The sequence below is a fragment of the Taudactylus pleione genome, unplaced genomic scaffold (genome assembly GCF_031769625.1).
Source record: "Taudactylus pleione unplaced genomic scaffold, aTauple2 ptg000110l, whole genome shotgun sequence".
In the NCBI taxonomy this organism is placed as follows: domain Eukaryota; kingdom Metazoa; phylum Chordata; class Amphibia; order Anura; family Myobatrachidae; genus Taudactylus; species Taudactylus pleione.
Window position 1 is genome coordinate 4,169,215 of NW_028284512.1, and position 26,067 is coordinate 4,195,281.

Consider the following 26,067-nt stretch of genomic DNA (forward strand, 5'->3'; position numbering starts at 1 on the left):
TCCGCTCTTCTGAAAAAAGTCTTTCAACTAGATTTTGAAATATGGCTGCAGAGATTAGCATCCATTCAGCCGTAAGAGTTAGTAAGCTCAGGCACTGATATTGAGACATTAGGCCCGGCTCACAGCTGGCGTTCCAATTCATTCCAAAAATGTTTGATAGGGTTGTGATCAGTGCTCTGTGCAGGCCAGTCACGAGGTGAAACGTGGACTGTAATGGCGTGTATCAGGGTGACCATCCCTTTGCTGGTAAGTCTTCTTGCAGGGCTCACTATATGTTGTTGTCTTCTCACCCCGCGATACCTTTCTTCTTCCTCTAATAGTGTAATAGTTTTATCACAAAACAATAATTTGGGGACAAGACCCTTGTACAAGGCATATACATACATACCTCCCAGATGTCCTGATTAAAGGAAACTGTCCCAACCCCCACCACCATCCCACTGATGAGCTCTTTCAACTCAATACCTGAGCATTTGGAAGTACGGTATGTGCCCAGCTAATTGTTGCTCCTTCACTGCCATTCTGTCCAGCAGCAGATGCGGGGGGCAGCTTTGAAGGAGAGGTTTTAGGCAGAGTATGTGGACAGGCCCAGTACTTTTGGAAGCACTGGACACGATCTCGGGGATGGGGAGCATTAGCATGCTCAGTGTAGCAGTATTTGCAGCTACCCTGATTTATAAAAAAAAAAGTTTGGTTGTTAAGGATATGTGGCATTATTGTTGGTGGATAGCAAAGTTATTGGGGGTGTGGCCAGTCCTGGTAGAGAACAAAGCTCTGCAGCCAAGTCCCCTTAGATTGCTCATAGCTTGTACTGAGGCATAATATGAAATGCTGTCTAGCATGTCTGCACCCCTTTATTAATCCTAACAAAGAGATGATCATATTGAAGTAGTAATGTCGCAGAGCACAGCCTTCGTTCCGCAACGACAATGAAGCACTATGGAATATTATAAAATATCAATTTGACGGTTTAGTTCGATTATAATGATGACCTGTCGGTTTGGAATACGTAGACAGGAAATGTAATAGAATTGGATTGGCATGTTACACCCGGCTATCTATAGGAAGGATAATGATGTGCCTTTATAAGTACAGGCACAGAAAACAGGGACAACAGTTGGGGGAACTGACATTAGACGAAGACTGACATAGACATGATTATTATACTGACCTATTTTAGGAGAACCCTGATTATTTTACCCACCCTCACCCTCATCTCATTTACTCTGATAGTACCAATCACACGTCCTCCTGTAAGTGATCTAATTTTATGTAAAAAAAAAAAAAAATGTTATCTCTTGTTTCACAATCATTCTTTACAAGATGTTTTTTCTTTTTACTATTTTTGCCTCTCGTCTTCGCTGTTCCCCCGGCTCTCCTCACAAACACAAAAAGTTTTCGGCATGTCTGATTGCAGGAAACTTTCCAGATTGTCTGCGAGAAAAGTCAGCGCTTGTCCCTATAAGAATAATAGGATGTCTTAGTTGGTTTGAGTCCTGACACACAGCATACACAACATTGTGACTCCCAGTGTCAGTCTGTCATCATAGCTGATGAAGTAGGCAGTGATTTTATGACTGGGGTATAATTTAAGGGGCTAATTACTTTGGTACCCTGGAGTACTATGGTATATATGTGGCAATATTGTCATTTACTAAACTTTGTATTGTTTGGAAATCACAAAAAAATTGGGGCGGTAAACAATGGGTGTCCATAAAAAGTTTTTGACGCATATTGCATAAGACTTAAAGCTTTAACAAGAATGGATCTATCTTGAAATGTGCCATCAGAGTTAAGGGTCTTAGACGTATTCGTTATGGCACATAGTCCTGGGTAACGTATTTCTCCTCTGCTATAAACACTTCCATCCTCCTAATTATAGAAACAAATTATCCTGCTCGAGGCATCTACAAATATATGAACCAAACAAAGTTTAATTTGTGGAATGATTTAAGGAAGTTATATATTTGTCCCCCTCCTTAAATCATTAGGCATGCTACCAGCGGAAGATTAATGTGTTGTAATTATATTTAATTATACCGTTCCGAGATAAAATTTGCCATATTCCGAGATTGCTAAATGTAATAAAAATGACCCGCCATAAAATTGTGCCTTGAATATTTGTATTTTTTCAGCAAAGATGTGTATGAATAGTATTGAAACAAACACTATGTAACTATAGGAGAATAAAAAGTATAATCTTTATTTATTACAAAACATTTTACTTGTGTAAACCAGAGGTTCCCAAACTCGATCCTCAAGACACTCTAACGATCCAGGTTTTAAGGATAACCATGCTTGGGCATAGGTGGCTTAATTAGTACCTCGGTCAATTTGATTTAACCATCTGTGCTTAACCATGGATATCCTTAAAACCGGGACCGTTTAGGTGCATTGAGGACCGAGTTTGGGAACCTCTGGTGTAAACACATACAGCTAAATTTTACCTAATAATCCAATATGGGGTGAAGGGGGCTCTGTGAAGACCAGGGATAAACTGCACAGACTTGTATAGTGGTGACATGTTCCATGGCGTTGTACAGAGGAACACTTTGAGAGGCAGATGGTAATGAGGCCTTTATTTACAAAATGATTATGCATTATAGTGTTGGCCTCCTACAATATGAGTGGATATTCCATTGACGATCATCTTATAATTCCTTTATTCCCAAAAGCATAAAATATCTTGCACATTCTAAATTGCCTAGGACAAGCGCATCCAGACCCGGTTCCAAGAGATATGACGCTATCATAAATACAGAGTAAAACACCGTACAAGAGCTGTGCAGTTGCACAATTAGTAGAAAATGCTCAGGCAGAAAAATATTGGTGGTGCAGCAGTTCCCGTTCATTACAGGAAGATACAGATTTATAGAAATGGGACTATTGATCTCTACAACCTGTTCATTATAGAACAGCCAGCCTATGTTCCCACGTGATAACAAACCAGCCAGAGGTGAGCTCATCATTATATATAACATTAGCATATGTGTCCACATGATCATAAATCAGCTGCAGGTGCACACATGAGTATAAACCGCAGCATATGGGTTTGTGTAATAATAAATCAGCTACAGGTGTGCACATGATTATACAGTATAACATCAGCATATGTGCCCACATGATGATAAATCCACTTCCAGTGCACACATGGTTATAAACTACGGTTAATGGGTTTTTATGATAATAAATCAGCTACAGGTGTGCACAGGATAATATAACATCAGCATGTGTCTCGCATGATAAGCCGCTTCCAGTGTACATATGACTGTATAACAGCAGCAGAGATTATTACAAGGAGATACGGTGCTCATGTTAGAATAAACCAGCTGAAGTTTACCAGTAGGATAACGAATAGCCAGAAGTTACTCATATGATGATTGGCCACCCTAGGTAGTCACATGATCAGTTACCTGGAAGAGTGGCCCACATGAATTATATATTCCCCAGCACTTACAGAGGTGCCAACATTATTACAGGCTAGCTAAGATCCCATAAAATTATATACCTGCCAACAAAGGAGCCCACATGATTATATACAGTAGCAGCTAGACCACAGTATAAACCCACCTTATGTACAAACCAGGTCTGATATGTGCCCATATGACTAAATACCATCCAGAAGTACCCACATGATTATATACTAGTCTGCATGGCCCATTTCACAGCAAAGCCAATATAGTGCCACTGAGATACAATAACATGATTATATACTAGCATACATTATATACTAGTAGATATAATAACACATGATTATATACTAGTCTGCAGAGCCCATTTCACAGCACCAGCCAATATAGCGCTACTGATACAACAACAGCCGTGCTGTTCCCCCATCTCTATGCTCTATGTATGCCTTTCTACATTCCCTTTGTGCCTTTGTTTTTCCCTTCTATGCCTGTTTTATGTATGCATTTTTTTTATGTATACCCCTTCTAATCCCCGTTGTGTCTTTGTCCCTATTTTCCTTGTGCTTGTTTTTGTTCATTTGTGCCTTTTGATTTGGTTCTTTTCTGATCCGTGTACATATTTTGGGACATACTGTAGAGCAGGAGTATTCAATATGCAGCCCTCCAGCTGCTGTGGAACTACATATCCCTGCATGTCCTGCCAAAGTTTTTCCATGCCTTTATAGCAAAACTGTTGCAGGGCCTGCTGGGATGTGTAGTTCCACAGCAGCTGGAGTGCCGCATGTTGAGCACCCCTGCTGCAGAGTGTTTTGTTATGTAAATGCTACACACATTTAAAAAGAGAATGAAAAAATGATGGTGAAAGACAATATTGCAAACACCTGCATCAGGGCAGCCAAGTTAACCATATATACATATGAAGTATGTGTGTTATACGGGTAGGGTATGCATTCCTGATGGTCGGGATGCCACTGGTCAGAATACCAACAGCGGCAAATCCCCTAACCCCTACCCTAACTCTCCTTCCCCGGTGCCTAACTCTTACCTCCCCCCTAGTGCCTAAACCTAACCCTCCCCACTTAGTGTCTAACCCTAAACCTAGCCCCCGATACTTAACTTCAGGATGCCAGTGGTCGGGATACTGGAGCCGGGATCCCGACGCTGGTATTTGGACCCTCTGCATCCCACTCGCCGGGATGTTGACTACATCCCGAGTTTAATCTATCTGCCGCAGTATTGTGTGCACATTGGGGGCATTCAGTAACAGCCATGATGTGTTGTGACCTGTGCCAGCCAATCAGTAATGTCATTACGTTATACTGCTAAAAGAGGCTCTCTGATATGTTGCGCTGGGTTGTGGTACATCTCTGCTGCTTTCACCATGCTAACATACAACTGTTTTCATGAAGAATTCCTCTGTATATATATTATATTGGGATAAAAGTGAATCCTCATCATCTTGTTTCCCTACAGGCCATGCCATGTTCAAGCTGACCTACCTCAACAATCATGATTACAAGCACCTGTACTTTGAATCGGATGCAGCTACTGTTAATGAAATTGTCTTAAAGGTTAGTTTTCTTTTATTCTGCAACCAGCATTTCTATACTGTCTATGTCCTAACTGACTGCGAGTGCTATACGCCTGTAGTACAGATAACTTTCTCTTTCATGTTGATAGTTCTCCCAACCCAATATGTATTTAGCTACCAACAGGCTACAATATACGAGTCTATTTAAATGTCAGTAGTACTGAGATCAGGGCTGACTGCTACATATATTTCCATTTATAATGTGCCTGAATCTGCTGCTTCCAATAATAGTGGTTGTTGCTATAAAGATAATAGAATACAACAAGTGGTCCTTACAATGGCCCGTTTTCAATTTGGAGTGAAAAGTCCGTTGCCGAACTTTTCACCGGCGAAAACTTACCGCGCGTATCCCCGTATTCAATTCCAAATCGGCGAAAACAGGACCCGGCGAAACTCAAACAGGCGTAAATTCCTGTCTTTTTTGGAGAAATCAGCTTGACACCCCCCAAAAGATGCTCTGACAGCCCTGCCGAAGGTATTTGTGGTGTTTGAATGGTCTCAATAGGCGCTATTTAGCGTCTTTGGGACAGGGGTGAAGAATACCATTTAGCAAATTTTTGGGGGAGGGAAATAAGTAGTCCCATCAAATTTGGGGCACATGAAAATGGGTGCAAGCATATTTTGAAGTTGCTAAAGTCAAGCATTAAAAAGTGCCAAAAACGCACCTTCAGCAATCACCTGTAAAACCTCCCCCATACTGTCAGACCCCCCAAAGGCTATTTCACTAGTTTTTGATTTTGTACCCCTATTTAGATTTTTTTTTTGCCCACTTCTTCAAAGTGCTTTTTTGGGGGTGTCTTTTGTGGGTTTTTTGCTTTTTTTTTATGTAGTTAGTGTCAAGGGGGGGTGTAAAAAGGGTTATGGGGGGGTTGCCGCAATTTTGTACCCCAAAACCCCAGTTCTGCACTTTTCTCTTACAGGTATCCATTGGCGATACTTTTCCGCTGGTTACAAGGCGCAAACTTTTCGCACCGGCGAAAAGTTGGACAATTTGAATATGGGGATAAATGGAATTGGCGAAAATGACGTCATCGGCGAAAAAGTTTCGCCGAAAACGGCTTTTCGCTCCAAATTGAATATGGCCCAATGTATCACATGCACTTTCCCAGGGTCAGTTACTCTCTTTGATCCTCTCCTGGGGATGCTGATGTTAGAGTGAGCACAGGACATACAGATTATGTAGTGGGCTTGTCAGTGATATGGGCTTAACTAGACGTCTGTTGTGTGAGTGAATCCTCAAATTTGATGGAATTTGTATGACCAGTGGCCACTCGAGAGGTCACGGTCATGTTCCCCACCTGCGTGTAAGGTGACGATATACACACGGGGGGGCCTATTCAACTAAGTGTGGGCCTCGTGCCCAATTTTGAATTACTGCGAGTATGCGCGCTCCCGATACCAACGGTATTCCATTTTAAAAAAGAAAATGGTTGCAAAATTTTGTGCAGTGAAAATCCCGTGGGGGGAGATATGGCCAGCTACACCCTATACTCACCTCTTTTCCGGCACCCCTCTCCCTGCTCCCGCATGTGCCACTGTCCGCCCACACACAGGAAGGCAAAATTGGACTTGGTCAGGAGGTGCTGAAAAAAAAAATCATTCACTCAATTGAATAGCAAAAATCTCGCAACTGCACGGAAAATCCCTGCGGAAAAAGATTTTTAAGAAATGAGCGGACAATTGAATATGCCCCATAGTATTAAAATTCTGTATTTAGATGCAGTTAAACTACAGTCTAACCTCAGCTGTGAAAATATAAATCCTAATACTAAATTAGACCGTAAGTACTGTACGGAATCAGTATGAATGACCGCCGGACGTCAGCCCGGTGGTTCAGAACCCGACGCTGGCATCCCAATGGGTGAAAATCCCGACAGCGCAGGTAAGTATACTATCCCTACTCCTCCTCACCCTCCACCCTAGCCCCAACCTTCCCTGAGGGATGCCTAACCCTAACCACCCACCGTTAGTGCCTAAAACCAACCCTCCTGGGGCGGTGCCTAACCCTAACCTCCCCCCTTCCCTAGTGCCTAAACCTATCCCCTCCTTCCCCTAGCCTAACCCTAACCTTCCCCGGGGGGTGCCTCACACTAAGTCACACCGGGGGTACCTAACCCCATCTCCGGCTTAGTGTGTACTCACCCCTGGCAGAGGACGATCGGTCCAGCGTCCTCTCTGCGTTCCAGCGTCGGGATTAACATAGGCTCCGGTATTTCGACACCTATGTTAAATCCCTTGCCAGGATTACAGTGTCGGGATTGAGACCAGCGGCTCTCATAACTACATCCCGTACTGTACAGTAGTTACGTCTTTACTTGCATTTGTCTTTTGCTTTGCGGTGCATTATTCTCTATGCTGCTTGTTCATTTCAGTGCTTCGGAGCAGTTTTAGACGTACAGTACATTCCTCTGGGAATGACAGCGCATTGTAGTACAATGCAACACACTTAAGAAGCATAAACACGAATAAGACAGCAACGTCCATTCTCACAGAACATTAAAACCAACATATTGAACACACTCTTCTAAATGTATATGAACACAAACATAAAAACAATGTGGCTTATATGCATTTTTACTTTTTATTTTAACAAGCGCTTTAATAAATGCATTGCAAACTCCAGTGCTTGCGTAACCTGAAGGTGTAGAACCTGAACTAATAAAAAAAAAGGCAAAATCAGCATTTTCCAATACAATGGCCTAAATCAGGGATGTACACAAACCTATATTATCACACAGCCGCTGAATCGGGCCCAATGTCTCTTTAAAACAGACATTCCCTGGTTTAATGAGTACACTTAGCCTATGTAACTGATATTGAAAACTCATTTGTAAGGGACAGGATAGAATGGTATGTGTGACAAGGACGGGGAACGCTCAGTGTTCTAGGTCAGAGAGCCGCCCACTGCACTCGCCCTGTGTTTGTTTTACAAACATCCTGTCATCATGTTGGGAGGCGGCAGGACCGTGATGCGTAATGTGTCAGGGCTCTTAACTGGTAATGTGAGCCAAGCACATCATGTGTATACACTGAATACTAGATAATTAGCAACAGATCTAATCGAATGCTTAATTGCAGTTTTTTAGATGCGCTGAACAGATATTAATAGCCAGCATAAAGCAGCCTTCATTGTCTGCGGAGTTAAGCACTGCCATTTCAATTTGGATATAGCGGTAATGAGTATACCTTGTTAATCTAGCCACTTCCGATGTGCGAAGTGTATGCTTAGCAATATGTTTCAGTCCACCGTAGACACAAAATAATCAATTAGTAAAACTATCCCATCAATTTGTAAGCACAGGCAATAATGAGCGTTTTCTGTGACATATCAAAGGTAATTTGTATGTTAACACAGCACAAGTCTGTTTTCTTTAAGCTGGGTACACACCTATCAGATACAGTATATCTGAAGATGATGGTCGTTCCTGCACACTGAACAACCATCATCTTCCTTTTGTCTGCGGGTTCCGCTAACCAAGCGCGAACCTCTCCCCGCAGCTGCTGCAAGTGTACAGGCGGTCGGCTAATCTCCCGTACACACAGCACGATGGACAGTTATGTCTGCAGATATATCTGCCTTCGCTAGAACACACTGGCCTGACGGGCATACGATATTTAGGTTGATCAATTGATCGGCCAATATATCTGCCAGTGTGTAACCAGCATTACGGTTTACCGTTTTGTTTGGGCTTTTCTATGTTGCTTAGACATATAGGAGAGCCTATGGAAAATACGTAACTTATTTGGTATTATTACAAACACTAGTCAAAGCGGTTATAAAAGATTTGCCTCTAAAAGGTAAGCATATGACTGTCTAATGCCACGCTCTACAGGGCTACACACTTCCCCTCCCAGGAAAACTGTCAAAAGTAGCCATTTATATTTACAGCAAGGGAGATGGAAACCCTTTTATAACAGAAAAGTGTGCCCATGGTACATTTTAAAAAGTTCATCTAATATATCAAACAGTATGATTTGATCTGCAAGTGTTTTTGTACATTTGTCTCTTAAAAACTTTTACGGAAAGACAGTGTCAATCAGTTTTTGTGTCTTTTCTGACCTTCAGGTTAATTACATATTGGAGTCCCGAGCCAGCACAGCCCGGGCAGACTACTTGGCTCAGAAACAGAGGAAACTGACCAGGAGAACCAGCTTCAGCTTTCAGAAAGAGAAGAAGCCGGGTTAGAAGGACTTCACTAGGTGGACAGTAGGACCTCAGAGAGAACCTGCCAGCGAGCCTCCTGCATCCTCCTCTTAGAGACCTAAGCACGAAACCAAGGACTTTAGCTTTGAGAACGCCACCCTAAAATCAAGTTTTGTGTATAGAGGATTAACAGGCCCAAGTCTGCATTTGGGCTCATTGCCATTCTGTCCAAGGCTAATGCCCAGGACAGTCTGTGTGCATTCATTGGACAGGATCTGCCCACTTTTGTGAACTCATTGTTTTTTTTTTTTCTTTTTAGAACTGTGTAACCCCACAGCAGGGGGGGACGGGACAATAAGAGCTGTACAAGGCAAAAACACATAACTATGTTAAGACCATCTCATAGACCTAACTCACCTAAGCAGGGTCCGACTGACAATTTGCAAAATGCTGGAATTCATTTAATTCCTCCTACAGATAAGTGTGTGTGATCCTTTATTTCAGTGTAACAGAACCAGGCTGTGCGAATCTTTGTCAGATCAGCTTTTTAAAATAAAGAAGATGAGAACAGAGTGATCTGTCTAAATTCATTGTTTATAAATAAGTAGATTTTAAACCTTTTTGGTCCGCAAACCTCTAGCAGGGAAGTCCCTGGAAATGTGGCCAGGTTTCTGTAATTAGTCCCAATTCTAGGGGAATCAGTATGATTTACTGTCGGCCACAAATCCCGACAGCGGCAGCCCGGCAGGGGTGAAAATCCCGATCATCCAAAGGTAAGTATTTACTAACCCTATTCTAACCCCCAACACTCCCCCCGGGGGTGCTTAATCCTAACCTCCCCCCCGAGGGTGCCTAACCCAACCCTAACCTTCCGGGGGGGTGCCTAACCCTAAATTCCCCCCTCGGGAGCCCCTAACCTAACACACACACACACACACCCCGCAGCTGTCCGAGCCCGGCTTACCTTTGATCGGTAAGCCAGGTGTTGGGCTCCCAGCGTAGGTCTAATGACAAGCGTCGGGATTTCGACGCCTGTCACTAGACCCCTGCCGAAATTAGACAGTCGGGAAGCCGGCGGTCGGAATTACGTCTCTTGGCTTCCCGACTGCTACCCATCCTAGGAGCCAGCTCCCAAAGGTATGATATGCCGCTCTGTTTTAGGGAAAGGCAAAAAGAGGTGGTAACACAATTTCAGTCACATTTTTATTTTCACATCATTAAATAGTTCTATAGCTTTCATGTAAGACAGTGTTGGCTAACCTTGACACTCCAGCTGTTATGGAACTACATAACCCAGCATGCACTGCTACAGTTTTGCTATTAGGGCATGCTAAAACTGTGGCAGGGCATGCTGGGATATATAGTTCCACAACAGCTGGAGTGTCAAGGTTAGCCAACACTGATGTAAGACCTAAAACAAACAAGGTATTTTGTTGAAATAACTAAACTTGCCATATGGATTAGATGGGGAAGGAACTTTTGTGTCAAACTCCAGAACTTGCTCTTTTGGTTGAGTCTTCTGTTCTCATCCACTTAATCCAGAGGTTCCCAAACTAGTCCTCAAGGCACCCTAATGGTCCAGGTTTTAAGTATATCCATGGTTGAGCACAGATTGTTTAATCAATAGATTGAGGTAATAAGTCACCTGTGCCCAGGCATGGTTATCCTTTAAAACATGGACCGTTAGGGGACCAAGTTTGGGAACCTCGGGCTTAATCTTTATTCACCCAGCTTCCAGAGTCAGTCCAGGAAGAGGTGGTTTCTTCCAGCCACCTATTAACAGGCCACCATACAAGGATGTACATTGCCAGTAAATGTAATGGAGAAGTGAGCATGCACATGGAGCTATATGCTAAGTAGAAGAGGATTTGGAACAGGTATCATTTTCTTTGCCGTACACAGATGTCTGGACCCCAGCTACCGTCTTCTAGAAATCGGACGCAGTAAGTCGGCACCACCAGATGTGAAAGAAATGATAGAATGGTTGTGAGAAAGTAGCTGTAAAGAGCCATGCTGGATGCACTAGCGCCAGATACCACCTATATATTATCTTACATATACTCTGCTTGGTGGTCAGACATGTGGAAGTGCACCCTGCTTTCTCCTATCTCTTATTCACCAAAGGGAGTTCCACCTCCCTCTCCTAACTGTCTGAGTAATGGATCAAAGGTTAGTTAGTGGCAATAATCACTTATGGGGCTGAACACACAACTTGAAAGTAGTCCTGACCAGTTCATGGTTTAGAGCGCAGGTTCTCAAACTCTGGGCCTGATTCAGAGCCGGACGCTCTGACCAGAGCGCTCGCTCTGAATCAGGGCCGTCCTATTTAAATTTGGAGCGTCCTTTTGGACGCTCGCATAGCTGTGGGATACCACCCACAGCTTATGCGAGCGTCCATGATGATGGTCGCGATGGTCAAGACCATCGCGACCATCGGGCTTGCGACGACACCCTGCGGTAGTGTCTCGGTGACCGCAAGCCCTGGAGTGATTTTGGCTCTATCAGAGCCAAAATCACTCCCACTGACATCACTAGTGATGTCAGTGGGGTCAGACCCAGACGGTAGGCGTTCCCATGGGAACGCCTCCGTCTGGCAGCCACGCCCACCAAAGGGGGCGTGCTGTCAATCACCATCGACAGCACGCCCCCTTTGGTGCGAGACCCGGAGCGACAGCTTGGCTGTCGCTATCCGGGTCTCGCGAATGCGCACGACGGAGCTCCCTCTGTCGTGCGCATTTGGGTACCATCGACCCGCTTGCGAGCGGGTCTGAATGAGAACCTCTGTCCTCAGGACCCCAAACAGTGCATGTTCTCAAGACAGAAATTCAAAATAATTATCTCCACCTGTGGATCTTTTCAAATGTGTCAGTGAGTAATGAATACACCTGTGCCCCTGCTGGGTGACTTGGAAAATGTGAACTGTGTGGGGTCCTGAGGACCGAGTTTGAGAACCACTGGTTTAAAGCAATGGTTCTCAAATTCGGTCCTCAGGACCCAACACAGTTTTCCAGGTCACCCAGCAGGTGCACAGGTGTACTCATTACTCACTGATACAGTGGAGATAATTATTTCACTTGTGATTCTGTGAGGAGACCTGGAAAACATGCAGTTTTGGATTAGAGCACAGGTTCTCAAACTCCGTCCAAGGGCCCCAAGCAGTGCATGTTTTCCAGGTCTGCTCACGGAATCACAAGTGAAATAATTAGCTCCACCTGTGGATCTTTTAAAATATGTCAGTGAGTAATGAGTACACCTGTGCACATGCTGGGTGACCTGGAAAACATGAACTGCGTGGAGTCCTGAGGAGAGTTTGAGAACCACTGGTTTAGAGAGAGATGCTGAAAGAATTAGCATATTTGTATTAAGTAGCCAGTGCCTGGGCTAGCGTGGCCATCTTCAGCCTGAGAGAAGGTATCGTGCTGGGATCGGTGCAGAATTGGTACGAGTACTGCAATCCAGGCAAATCTCCAAGACGCGGCTGTTGCTTTCCTGCGGGGAAAGTTTTCGGAAAAATATAATTGGGTCTTAGTTTTATTATCAAGATGGCAAAATCGCTTCCTTGCGTGCCCTGTTTTCTTCAACTTGAGAAATAATAAGAGCTACATTTTATTTGGCTTAGCGATATTATTAGACATTTCACAGTACCCAGTCATACACCTGCTCCATCCTTCCCGTATATTATTTATGACAGTCCTGGACTAACAGGAGCCATACACACTGTGCTACTAATCTTAATTACAGCATTTATGGCCCAGGTGTTGAACCTAGATTTGGCAGTTATGGAGTTGCTGTTAACACACTATAACAAATCTATTCCAGGTTTAAGATGTCTGTGAGGACACCTGTTTGTGCAGGTTTTCCTTGTATGCTTCCAACTATGAAAGTCGTCTTGTATGACTGCAGGAAGGAGACCATAAAAGAAAAAAAGAATTGTCTCGAGTCCTCCGATTGGCTCGTTGCACTGTTTACCTGCCTTCTGTCATGGTAATGTAACAATGCATCTTATGTATAAGAGACTGGCATTGATATCATTACCCGGCACTACTGATTGCAGTGTTTTTGATATCTCCAGCTTCTGAAGAGGTTAACGTTACTGTATGGTAGAAATAAAACCTAAAACGTGAGTTATGCAAAAAAAAAAAAAGAATGGTATTAGGATTGATTTAGTACTTACTGCAAGCTATTGTTTTCATTACGGTAAAGGATTGCTCAGCAAACTAATGAGATTTCTGGGAGATTGGGGTCTGCTGTCTGCAAGTCTCAGCGGGTACATCATGTACTCCTAGGTCTGGTAGCTACAAGGAAGTGCCTTGTAATGTCTTTAGTTTAATATGTAGTGTAGGTCTACCGTATGCAACATGTGGCTTACTCGCTGGCATGTAACTACTACTCCCAGCTAAAGACGAGCGGTTCCTTTTTACCCAGTTATTTACGGATCTTAAAAACTGCATCATATTGGCTATCAGGCTCTCACATATTTTGTATAGCCAATAAGATAAATCCAAACTAATCCGAACTTGCGCTACTTTGGTGAAAAGAACAGAGTCAAAACCGAACCACTCATCTACTCCCAGCATGCTTTGCTCGGCTGGAGATGCTCCATACAACTGTGTTCATTTTCAGTTGTCTAAAGGTGCGTACACACTAGACCATGAGTGATAACGTCTAGTGTGTCCCCGGCAGGAGTGTGCTCAGTGTCGTTAATGACATTGAGCACACACACTGAACGATATCGTTCAGGGCCGGGCACCCTCCCTCATCCCCGAACATGCAACAACCTGACGATATCGTCAGGTTGGCCTGCATGTTCGGACGATGAACGACAATGACCAAAGACCCACGGGAGCACGCATCGTTGGTCGTTCACTATATCAGTCAGTTTGTATGCTAAAATAATGAATGATATCGTTCAATCGTTCAATATATCGGCAAGTGTGTACGCACCTTAAGGCTAGAAGAACTTTAAAAGAATATTGTTGCACTTTGACCCACTACTCTCTAGTTCTGCTGCTACGGTGGGATTTTTGCAGAGTGGTAAATCATGGTGCGGGATCCAAAAATATTTGGAGGAATTATGAAGGACACTGTACATTAACACCATATGGTAAGTATGGCACAGCCTATTGAGGAGCTTTTGTATAATCTCTTGTATTAATTTGGTGCAAAGTGGCAGGTTGGAACCCCACCCCGAAGGACGAAGAATCTGGGAGACAGCTGGACCTCAGCCAGATACACTTTAGTGATAAGATTTCTTAGATCTAAAAGGCAGAGAGTTTAGGAAACTACCACTAGATGTGTAAGCACATGTCTGTAGTGGGACAGTCCCCCCAACAGCCGCCCATGCTGTCTCACCAGGTTTATATAGCTTTAGAGGGTGTGTACTATCATCTTTATAGCATAGTATTATGCATTTTCTTTTATTGTGACACAGGGAGATGCTAGCTGTATTTTCTCTGCTTTCTGCCCGGAAACCGTTATCTAAAACCCCCTCGGATCTGCCGACCACGCCAATTCATGAGTAACCCTAGTTGTGGGGGCTTTATAATTGGGTGGGTCGACTGTCACTGTTTATGCTTTCAGGCATATGGGGTAAATGATGAAACAATGGGCAAATATTATTTATTTTATATTACTGGTTTATTAAATTTGTTTCTTGGTCTTCTTTTACATAGATGATTTGTGGAGGCTAGAGCCATGGTGCTCTGTGACGCAAAAGAGGTTCAGGGGGCAAAACCATTAAATCACGGCTTACATGCCACTGTAACATGATGCCCAACATGCGTATATAGACCCATTATGCCAGCATAACACCCTCCAATGTCTTTATTAGTCAAATGATAAATTGGTGCAATGTGCACATTTTTATAATGTAGAACTCTGCGATATTCCTTGTAATACAAGGGTCGTCCAAACCCTTCACACTCTCAAATGCTTCAGAACAGTGTATTGAGCCCAGGACTTTGTGTGACGGAGGACCAGAGCCGCAGGAGAAGGGTTAAGTCTTGTCTCTTTGTACACGCAGCAAGCCGTGTTTTGATTCTGGGTGCTGTGCCAGCTGTGCCAATAATGTCACCAGTATGTCTGGTGTTGTGCCAGATCATTCATTACACAGCTGGAGGAGACGGGACATGCCATTGTATGTCACGCAACATAAAGTGTATGTGTCTGTGTTAGTCATGGCATGCGAGTCTGTAGACTTGGGCGTCAGTGTGTGACTCTATGTATGCGTTTCAGCACACGGATCTGTTCCAGATTGATGCTGCACCTGAGTATCCGTTTGTGATTGGAACAGATTCATTTGCCCTTGGGTTGATCTGTGTTTGTATCAGAGTCAGTACATTCATGGGTGTATCAGTATATTAACCTTCATTTGGTTCAGTTTAGATTTAGGATTATCAGTGTGTAAGTCTGTGACTGTCCCCTAAACGTATTAGAGTATTTTGTAGCATTTCTCTATCCATCACTCTGCCCCTTGCTGTATCCGTGCCTGCGTCTATCCATGCTGCCCACTCGGCTTGTGTTCCTGGGTATATCAGTGCATTAATCAGATTCTTGTAAATGTACTGGCAGACCCCCCTTACCGAAACAAGGCTACTAGGTGCCCTACCCAGGACCTATTAGGGTAGGGGTGTCTTGTAACTTGTGAGATAGGGTGGGGTATACTGTGTATTGACATTCAGAATGCTGACCGCAAAATGCCAACTACATTAAGATAACAAACCACAACATTAAAATCGTCTCTAAGCCGTTGCATGTGCAAGGAACTGATTGCCGGCAAAAAAATGTCCAGCCTTGGACAGTTTTTTTTTGCCGCCGGTAAAAACCGGCATGTGTGAAATAGCCCTAAAACAAACGCACCACCGCCGGCGCTGGGTAGTACACTCGTGCTACCCAGCGGTGGTGTGTTTGTTATAGCAGCCAGTGAGAGTCCGACAAACTCTCATTGGCTGCTACACCCAGGGCGGAAGCCAGGCTAGAGCTCACTCATGAGCTCCGCCTTCCGACTCCCACACTGGGTGAAGGGAGAGACATCATGACGTCTCTCCCATAGTACCGAGGAGAGGTGGGTGCAGGAGCGGGGATTCCTGTAAGTAAAATTTTTTTTGTGTGTGTGCCTGCATGTTTTATGTGTAAAAGGCACTACTACTGGGGGCACTATATATTGGGCACTGCATCGGGGTGGGGCACCATATATTGGAGACTGCATAGGGGGGCACTGCATAACGGGCACTACAACGGAGCACTGCATAATGTGCACTACAACTGGGCATTGCATATGGGGCACTACTACTGCGGACATTGCATGAGGGGCACTACTACTGGGTGCATATGGAATGGAAAGGAATGCTCCTAGAGTAACGAGAAACGGTGTTATGTTGATGCCCCCATTTTCAGTAGCCAAGCCCACTTTTTCGGCACACGCGCACAAAGATGGTGGGCGTCCATTTTCATCTTGCCCTGGGCTCCAAATACCCTAGTTATGCCGCTGCCTAACCCTAAAATATTCTTCTCGACTTTTGGTTTCTCCTCCCAGGGAGCAGATGCAGATGACCAAATTGGGGGCTGGGCAATGCTCACTTCATTAGGCCCCACCCCTGTATAGGCAAAATGCCAAGGGGAGGGGTTGCAGTTATGCAAATTGTAATATTGCCCCGGCTATCTCTCTAAGGACCTGCGATTCCCGGTGTTATCTCCCCATCCTGCCCACTTCACTAGGAGGTGGGCGGGATGCGGGTGATCCATCCGCTTCCAGATATGGGTGACTACCCGAAAAATCAGCAGTCTCCCAGACTGGTTGGGTACGGGATGCCTGCGTCTGGGTTTTGACCGCCGGGATCCAGAGAGCCGGCATCCCGTACCCAACCAGGGTTAGGATACCGACACCAGTCGGCAAGTATCCTAATACTTCTCCTAACCCACCCTCAGTGCCTAAACCAAATATTCCCCCCACCCTCCCAGTGCCTAACCACACCTAACCCTCCCCCTATCCTCGTTACTTACTGTCGGGAAGCCAGCGCTAGTATTCTAAGCGCTGGCATCCCCTCTTCCGGGATATTGACCGCATCCGTCCCGGACCTTCTAGGAGAGTAGGTAAGTATGCCCTAAATCTCAGCATAATGGCGGCATACTGTGAGAGAGATCCCACCCTTCTCTGTGCTGATTCACACTACTGACTCAAATAATATTCCTATTACATGACAGATGCATAAATTTATTCCAGTGACTTTAAAACATAAGTGCACACACACAAAAAAATATTTATAATGCAGGTTTGAGTATGTCAGTGTGTTAATGTGTATCAGCTGTGTATTAACCTGAAAATACAATAGATCAAAAGAGCTTCTTTATCCAGGACTGGGATGTACAGTAATCGTTGCACACTGCTGTGAGGTGCAGTACAAAGCTCTTAATCACATAGGAAATATAGCTTTGCAGATTGTTGCAATAGGACTGAAGATTCCATTTAGGAGTTCCAGCTTTTATCAGACAGCACCATATTTCTGTAGTATCCTTGAGACTCAGCTAAATGCAAAGCCCTGAATCCCATAGCCCTCATGGGGGGGGAGCAGGAAATTACACAGGTACCTGGTAATTAGCAAACGTAGGACTTATGTGAGCGCAAACTCTTCTCTGTGCAACTAATTAAGACTTCAGTCGGCAGTGATTGCTGTCACAGCAGAACTAACCCCGTGAACACAATGCCAGTGCCTTGAGGGTTATTATTCCCTTCACACTCTGAGAAGTTTGTTCACGAAGCCTGGGATACACTGTGTTAACCCCTTTGCTTAGCTTTGAGCTTCTGCGGCAGTTATGGGGTTATTACCTGTCACTGAATTCTCAAACTGTAATGTAAACGCAAGATCACGGCCATCTGGGCAGCTGGTTTTAAGGCTCAACAGTATTTGGGGCGTTAATTAAAAAAAAATGCTTATTTAAGGTACGCTCTTGGAATGTGGGAGGGTTCCACTCCCCAACATAGCGAAAATAAATCCTAATTTACTGGAATAAAATGGAAATTGACTTTTGCAGGAACTAATTTTACAGAAACAGAATTGCTCAGATTGAATATGATATTGAGAACCATATAATGCGAACGCATGGAGTGCGGTGATTTTAGTGACAAACCGTTTGCAATTTGAGGTGTGATCGGCGCTGAGGGGTGTTATACTAATGCCACTATTGGTATTAGTATACATGTTACATATGTACAGTATAGGTACCAAACATTTGTTTACAATAGATCAGACTCCGCCATTACAGTCCAGGTTTTAAGGATATCCATGCTTGAGTCCAGTTGGTTACATCAAATTGAGGGTACTAATTAAGTCACCTGTGTTCAAGCATGGATATCCTTAAAACCTGGCCTGTAATAGCAGAGTTCGGCAACCTCTGCTATAGATGATTGCTCTCTAATACTCCTTTTACACCAACCGAATAACCCGGATTATTGTCTGGTCGATCCGGGTCGGGCCTCAGTGTGAACAGCTCCCAAAATAATAACCCAGGACGATTTACCTGGCAATCCTACTCGGGTTGATAGCAGGGTTGAAAACGGATTGGTCCCGGGTCATGCGGCAGTGTAAATGGGTGCTAGCCGGATTATTTGACCCGGCTAGCTCCGAAATATGCTGATTGGAGTTCTGGGGCGCTGGCAGATGATGTCATTTGTCAGTGCCCTGGAGAGAGAGACAGCACGTGCAGCTATCGCTTGCCTGCCTAACCTCCTTCACCACAGCAGCCTGACCAGCAGCCACAAAAGCAGGCAGGCACACAGCCTCACCTACAGCCCCAGCCAAAACAGCATCCTGCACCACAACCTGAGTAAAAGTAGGGATTACCAGGGTTCAGTGTAAACGGTACAAACCCGGGAACAACCCAGGTCGAGTTGTAGTGTAAACGGAGTCTGAAGCAGAGTTCGACCTGGGGTTGACCAGTGTTCAAATTCCTGGGTCGGACCTGGGATTTTGGTGTAAAAGGGGTATAAATGAAAGGCATACATAGGCTCTTCTATAAGCGGAGGACGAGATTCTCTTCCTCACATATGGATAAACAGGTCCCTGGCAAATCCAAAAACTTTGTGTCCCTCACTTTACCCAACAGCTCCATCTCACAGATGTATGGAGGGCTCGTCATCCACCTGCTTGTCTGCAGCTCATGGTTCATTGTCCCGGATAGATTATTGCACCTGTCAGACCATCTTTCCCCCGGGTTGTGGCTGTGGAGAGTGAACGTATCTGCATGACTGATCATGCTTTAGTTTGGATGAAAATTGCTACCTCTGTTGACTGGGGGCCTTCCCACCAGTGTGTTTCCTGGCCCGCCTACCCAATTTGCGTACATTTCCTAATATGTTAGAATCTACCTGGCAAGTCTATAAGCATAGTAATTTAGATCATAGACAGTGCCCACTCCTTATTCTGGCAAGTCTCCAAATTTGTCCTCAGGAGTGAAATCGTCTCCTATACTAAACCATGCAAAGAAAAAATATTTAGCAGTTTTTTAAAGAGCTGCACAGACCGACTTGACTGATGCTTTAAATCTCTCCCGACAGAATCCCACAACGTTGACTATTCGCAATAAAAGGCTGTTTTTTTAGAAGCCGTCTTGACTCAACTTGTGGATTGTTATTCTTTTCAGAGGGATTACTGCTGTAGTAAATATAGTAATAAAACAAGATGCCCCGGTTACTAATCTGTTGCGTAGTGGTTGATCACTGAAGACTATTACAGCACTGAAGGCAGCTGACGGAACACAAGATCATAATGGTGCTAAAATGACTGACATCCTGAAAACCATCTATAAAACGCTTTATGACCAGGCTCATATTGACAATACTCAGAAAGCATTCTTCTGCAGCACCATTTCTCTCCCCAGTTGATACCACCACAATCAGAATCGTTCTATGCCCCTATCACCATAGAGCCTATTCAACTGGAGGCCCACAAGCTGCTGCTGTATTGTCGGTCGTGCATATATTACATTACTGCAGGAGTCCGCATGGCATTTGACTGGCTCCCAGCTGAGAGCAGAGACAGGCCAGGACTTTCCATTGGATTCCTATATCAATAATGCAGGAAGCTCGCTCACTTACACAGTGGTACTGTAAAGCAAACAAGCGGGTAATGTGCGCTTCAGTGAGGAGCCAGATGCGGAAAACCAGTGTGCTGTCCCGGGGCTCCAGCAGCAAAGGTAATTGTGTTGATACTAAGAGGAATGTGGAGTAGTGTTAGGGGGCATGTTAAGGCTTCTAATAGCACGTGGAGGGTTCTGATGGCATAAGGGGTATCTGGAGGGTTTTGATGGCATAAGGGGCACCTGGAGCTTATAAATAGCACAAAAGAGGCATCTAGAGGGTTCCTATGGCATCAAAGGGGCATGTTGAAAGACCCTGATGACATAAAAGTGGCATACAAAGGGGTTATGTGCATTGTCTTTTATTTGTGTACCTGTCTCCCATATGCCTCTCTGTCCCCGCTATTCCCTTTCTATATCTGTCTGCATCTCTGTGTCCTATAGATGTGAGTCTGTTCACCTGGAGGGCATTGGGTGGCATAATATAGACAGGCACTGTTTCATATTGTGAACTGGTGACACTGTGGCAAATTTGAACTGAGGGAACAGTGTGGCACAATTTGTAGTCAGGGCACTGTAGAACGACGTGAAATATATTTTAAACTTCAATTATTGTAGTAAAACTGACATTTCCAGCCCGCCAACTCTTCAGAGTTGCTCACTCAAAATAATGTTTGAACGTCCCTTCCTTATAGGAACTAAGGAATACCCCTGCCATATAGGAACTAAGGAATACCCCTGCCATATAGGAACTAAAGAATACCCCTGCCATATAGGAGCTAAGGAATACCCCTGCCTTATAGGAACTAAGGAATACCCCTGCCTTATAGGAACTAAGGAATACCCCTGCCATATAGGAACTAAGGAATACCACTGCCATATAGGAACTAAGGAATGCTCCTGCCATATAGGAACTAAGGGATACCCCTGCCTTATAGGAACTAAGGAATACCCCTGCCTTATAGGAACTAAGGAATACCCCTGTCATATAGCAACTAAGGAATACCCCTGCCTTATAGGAACTAAGGAATACCCCTGCCTTATAGGAACTAAGGAATACCCCTGCCATATAGGAACTAAGGAATACCCCTGCCAGTCGGTGTGCATTTATAGGAGGTAACGGGATGGTGGCCAGTCAAAACACAGGCGTAGCGCAGCCCGCAACAGCCTCTTAGTATGAAGGTTCAGTGGCCTCGGTGGCTTAGTTTTGACGGACATTCTGGGAAACCATAGGGTTGCTCAGAAGTCCGATTGAGCGACCGATGGTTCATCTTTGTACACATTTAGCGGATTAGAGTCACAGCCAGTGGGCGTCTGTCCAAAGTACTGCGGCATTTGCATGAATTCTCGCTACAGCTGCGCACAAAGACTTACCACGATGGGGATTAGCGGCTACCTATGTATCAGGCACATTGTGAGAACAGCACAATTACCGTAGTATTACGCCCAATCTGGAGAAGGTTGCAACACTGGTAAATCAAATCTGGTCTTTATTTATTTTTTTGTTTTATTTTGTCCTTCCCAATTTATTCTTATCTTTTAGTTTTCATCCCAGAGTTTTTTCCTTTTGTTTTGAATTGATAATTTGCTTGATATTTTGTTTGTTAAAATGCATACAATATTTACTAGGTTGCAGGTGTTAAGTGGTGCCTGTTATCTCGCCCTGCTTGTTTTACATGCCCTACTATGTCTCTTGTGTTTTCCATGGTTGTTGGAGTTATTTGTTTCTTCTTCACGTACACCGCTATGATATTAATATTTATACTATGCCTTGCAATATTTATCCTTTTATGCTTGTGTGTATATGTCTGTGTGTGCTGTTTTTTTCCTAATTTTTATCTCAATCAAAAGATATTTAATAAAAAAAAAAATGCTTATTTTCTTTTGCGGCACAGGTCTAAATTTGGGATTTCTACTTCATTGTTTTTTTTTACACAAACTGTTTTTATTGAAAAGAAAATCAAACCCTTTTAGATATATCAAAATGGAAAAAGCATATAGATTCAAACAATTGACAATTGAAAGTTCCATTTAAAATAATAGTCAAGATTCTAATATGATGTAAATAAATCACATTACAAATTATACAAAAAAACAGTAGACAATAATAATAAAATAGACAATCAATAAACAATATAGGGGAAAGTTCAGGGCGAGGGAGGTCAGAGGGGAAGGAGGAAACTAGCAGGGAATGGAGGGGTGGTCTGTGGGGGCAAATTACATAATCTCAAATAGATTATATCAGAATCAAGAAGAGACAGATACGGGTACCGGGTTGGAACCATTAAACATGGAATATTGTGTAGATTCCTTGAACAACCAGCCAAGGGGACCATAAAACAGTAAAGTTGGTGGGACTACCTTTAGAAAAGGATATGATGTCCTCCATATCCATGTAATAATCGATCCTCTTGAACCAATCTTTAATGGAGGGAGGGGAGGTGGACTTCCATAACACAGGGATTACCGCTTTAGCTGCATTGTTTAAGTGCCTCAGCAATGAATTCTTGTATGAAGCCGTATGAGAAGAGGTTATGTTTAAAAGCCAAAAGCCAGGATCTCTAGGGACCTCTCCCCCAAGAATTATCCTGGAACATTCAAATACGTTCAACCAAAAATTAGCCAGGGAGGGGCAGTCCCACCATATGTGGAGAAGGCTACCTGGTGCAGAGTTACATCTCCAGCAGACTTTTCGAACCTGCGGATACATTTTATTTAAAAGTACTGGATATCTATACCAGCGTGTTAAGACTTTGTAGAGCGTTTCAAGAGTAGCTATACAAGAAGAGCTGGCAAAGGTGTTATTATAAACAATCTCCCAATCAATGTCCTGAACTGTATCCCGAAGTTCTTTTTCCCACACTACAGTAAATTGAGGAGGTAGTTTATACAAATTTCCAATAATTAGTAAGTATAATTTGGATATAGTATGGGATGGAGTTTGGGAGAAAGAACATAAAGATTCAAATAAGGTAAGTGTCCTGGTGAGATCAGGGAGCTTGCAAGAAGTGGTGATAAAGTGCCGTATTTGGAGGTATTTCCAAAATTCAGATTGGGGGAGGTGCCAGGATTCCTGGAGTTCTGTAAACGGGCGCACCCCCGACGAACAAACCACCTGACCCAGTCGAAAGTGGCCATCGCTCATCCAGTTTTTGAAGGGCAGTATAGAGAGCCCAGGAAGAAAGTCCAAACTCCCAAGAAAGGAAGTGAGAGGGTAAACATTAGATGAAACATGGGGGAGACTTCGCAATTTGTAGGTGTTATAGTTGGATGCCTAACAGTTGGTAGTTTGGGAAGCCATGGAGCAATTTCTATGGGTTGAGCCAGGCTGCTCTCCTCCAACATGATCCACTGTTTGAGACCCTTCGCTCGAGTCCATTCAAGAACACGATTAAGCATTATGGCCAGGTAAGAATGTTTTCAACCGGTTGGCTAGGAGCTTAGCAAAAAACTTCATGTCCATGTTTAGGAATGAAATAGGCCTATAACTAGGGCACAAGGTAGGGTCCTTACCCTCCTTAGGCAAGACAGTAATGTGTGCCTCCAGTGATTGTTTGGAAAAACCCCTACTATCTGAGATCGAATTGAAGGCGCGAGTCATAAGGGGTGCCAATCTATCTTTGAAAGTCTTATAGTAGGCTGTAGAAAATCCGTCTGGTCCAGGGCTCTTACTAGCAGGAGAGGAAGAGATTGCCCGATCCACCTCTTCAACAGAGAAAGGTGCCTCAAGAGAATCAACCTCGTCTGGTGAGAGCTGAGGATAGTCCAGCGATTTTAAATAAGATGAAATTGCCTCTCGATGGGTAATAATATCCGAGTCTTGACTCAGGTTCTTAAGGTTGTAGAGTTTAGCATAGTAAGACCGGAAGGATTCAGCGATTCGTTTAGTTTCATTATGGGTCTGGCCATGTTCGTCTTTTATAGCTTGAAAAAACGTAATAGCACGCTGTTCGCGCAACGCCCTGGCCAGCATCTTACCTGGTCTATTTCCCCATTGGTAGAAGCGACTATGGCATTTACGGTAGGACAGTTTAATGTTATCCATGGAGAGTTTATGGAGAGCAGCTCTTGCTTCCTCCAATTTAGAATAGTAGTGTGGGGATAAGGAAGCCTTGTGGGTAGTTTCCAAGGATTTGATCTCAGCCAAAAGGGCATCCCTTTGCTTCATTTTCTGTTTGTTTAAAGAGGAGCCTAATTGAATGCAAGTGCCCCGGAGTACACATTTATGTGCCTCCCACACCGTGACCTTGGAAATGTCATCTTGGTCATTTTGTTCAATATAAGAGTCTATGGAAGACTCAATTTGGGATTTGCAATAGGCATCTTGTAAAAGAAGATCGTTAAAACGCCATGACCAAGGATTAAGCGAGTGTTGTGGAAGATTGGAGCATGGTCAGACCATCTGATAGATCCTATAGAAGTGTTTGATATGAGGTGTAGGTGTCGGTGACTTAAGAAAAGATAATCGATTCTCGAGTAGGTGTGAGGGCGAGAGAAGAAAGTAAAGTCAGATACAGCTGGATGAGCGATCCGCCTGGAATCAGCTAGCTTATGGTCGTGAAGGGTGCGTCTCATTCGCCTAAACTCCTTCCCTGGCCTATGAGTTGTTTTATTGGAAGTGTCCCGGAGAGGGTCAAGGGGCCAATTTAAATCACCTCCCATAACCGTAATCCCTTCCAGTAAAGTCTCAGCTTTATCTAGAACAGCAGCAATAAAAGGGGGTTGACCAGAATTAGGTGTGTAGACATTCAAAAAGGAGAAGCGCTGATGGTATAGAGTACATTTAACCAAAATACCTCTACCTTCAACCAGAGTATGTATGGAAACATCAGATATCGGTAAGTGACGAGCAAACACAACTGCAACACCTAAAGTCTTACTGACTGAATTATCACTAGAAAGTGTTTGAGGATAATAGAAATTTTTTAAAGGGGGAGCATGCCCTTTCTTGAAATGTGTTTCTTGTATAAGTGCTATATCTACTTTATCAGCACGAAAAGACCTTAGCATTTGGGATCTCTTTTCAGGAACATTCAATCCTTTGGCATTAATGGTGACAATCCGCAACACAGGCTTACGACTAGACATAGATTAACAATGTAATGATAGCGTAACAATCTGCACCTCTTGACACAGTGTTAGTTACCCAACCATATAAGTCACCCCTGAAAATGGGAGGGTAGTGGGAAGGGAAAAGGGACGGAAAAGAAGGGAAGGAAAGAGAAAAAATAAAAGAAAAAACATAATCGCATACAATAAACACATATATAAAACATTGAATATAGATAAGGATTGAAACCTTAAAATGCTGCATCTGGACAACCAGGAGACAAAAAAAAAGCTCCATGTCCAGGATGTAAAGAAAAAAATGCATCATTGAGGGGTTTCGGAGGGACGGTGACAACAACCACCCAAACATATAATTAGAAAATTAAATCAACTGCAACTAGGCAAATCCCACAATTAACATTGCATTATGAAACTTATAGATGTAATAAGGAGTAACATCACATATATTGCTGTAATAATTAGTTAAAATATACCAAAAATGCAATAAAATGAACGTTGGCATCATAACAATTAAATATATGACTAAGACCGAAGTCTTTTGTAGATAGGAAGAAACTGAAGCGATCTCACCAATTCTAAGTATAAGGTGAAGTGGTCAAGTCTCTTCTACAGGTGTTCGGAGAGACGGATGTCTTGTCCTCCGTTTGGAGCTTGAAGAACGATGCCATTTTTCTCCATCAGAAGGAAGGGAAGGAACCGCTACAGGTCTGTGTAGGTTCTCCCAATCTGGGAGTGCCACTGGACTTATGCCCAAAGCCGAGAAGAAGGAAGGGAGGTCC

The 26,067-nt window shown here is 43.7% G+C and overlaps 1 protein-coding gene across 1 annotated transcript in view; it reads left to right on the forward strand.

Moving 5' to 3' along the window:
• MAPKAP1 (MAPK associated protein 1) overlaps positions 1-9,717 on the forward strand; it is a 182,975-nt gene extending 173,258 nt beyond the window's left edge. The window contains exons 11-12 of the mRNA XM_088471118.1: positions 4,884-4,981; positions 9,068-9,717. Of these exons, the coding sequence (XP_088327244.1) occupies positions 4,884-4,981; positions 9,068-9,187 (218 nt within the window). The 3' untranslated portion in view covers positions 9,188-9,717. The remainder of the gene's footprint in view (positions 1-4,883; positions 4,982-9,067) is intronic.
• The last annotated feature ends 16,350 nt before the right edge of the window (positions 9,718-26,067 follow it).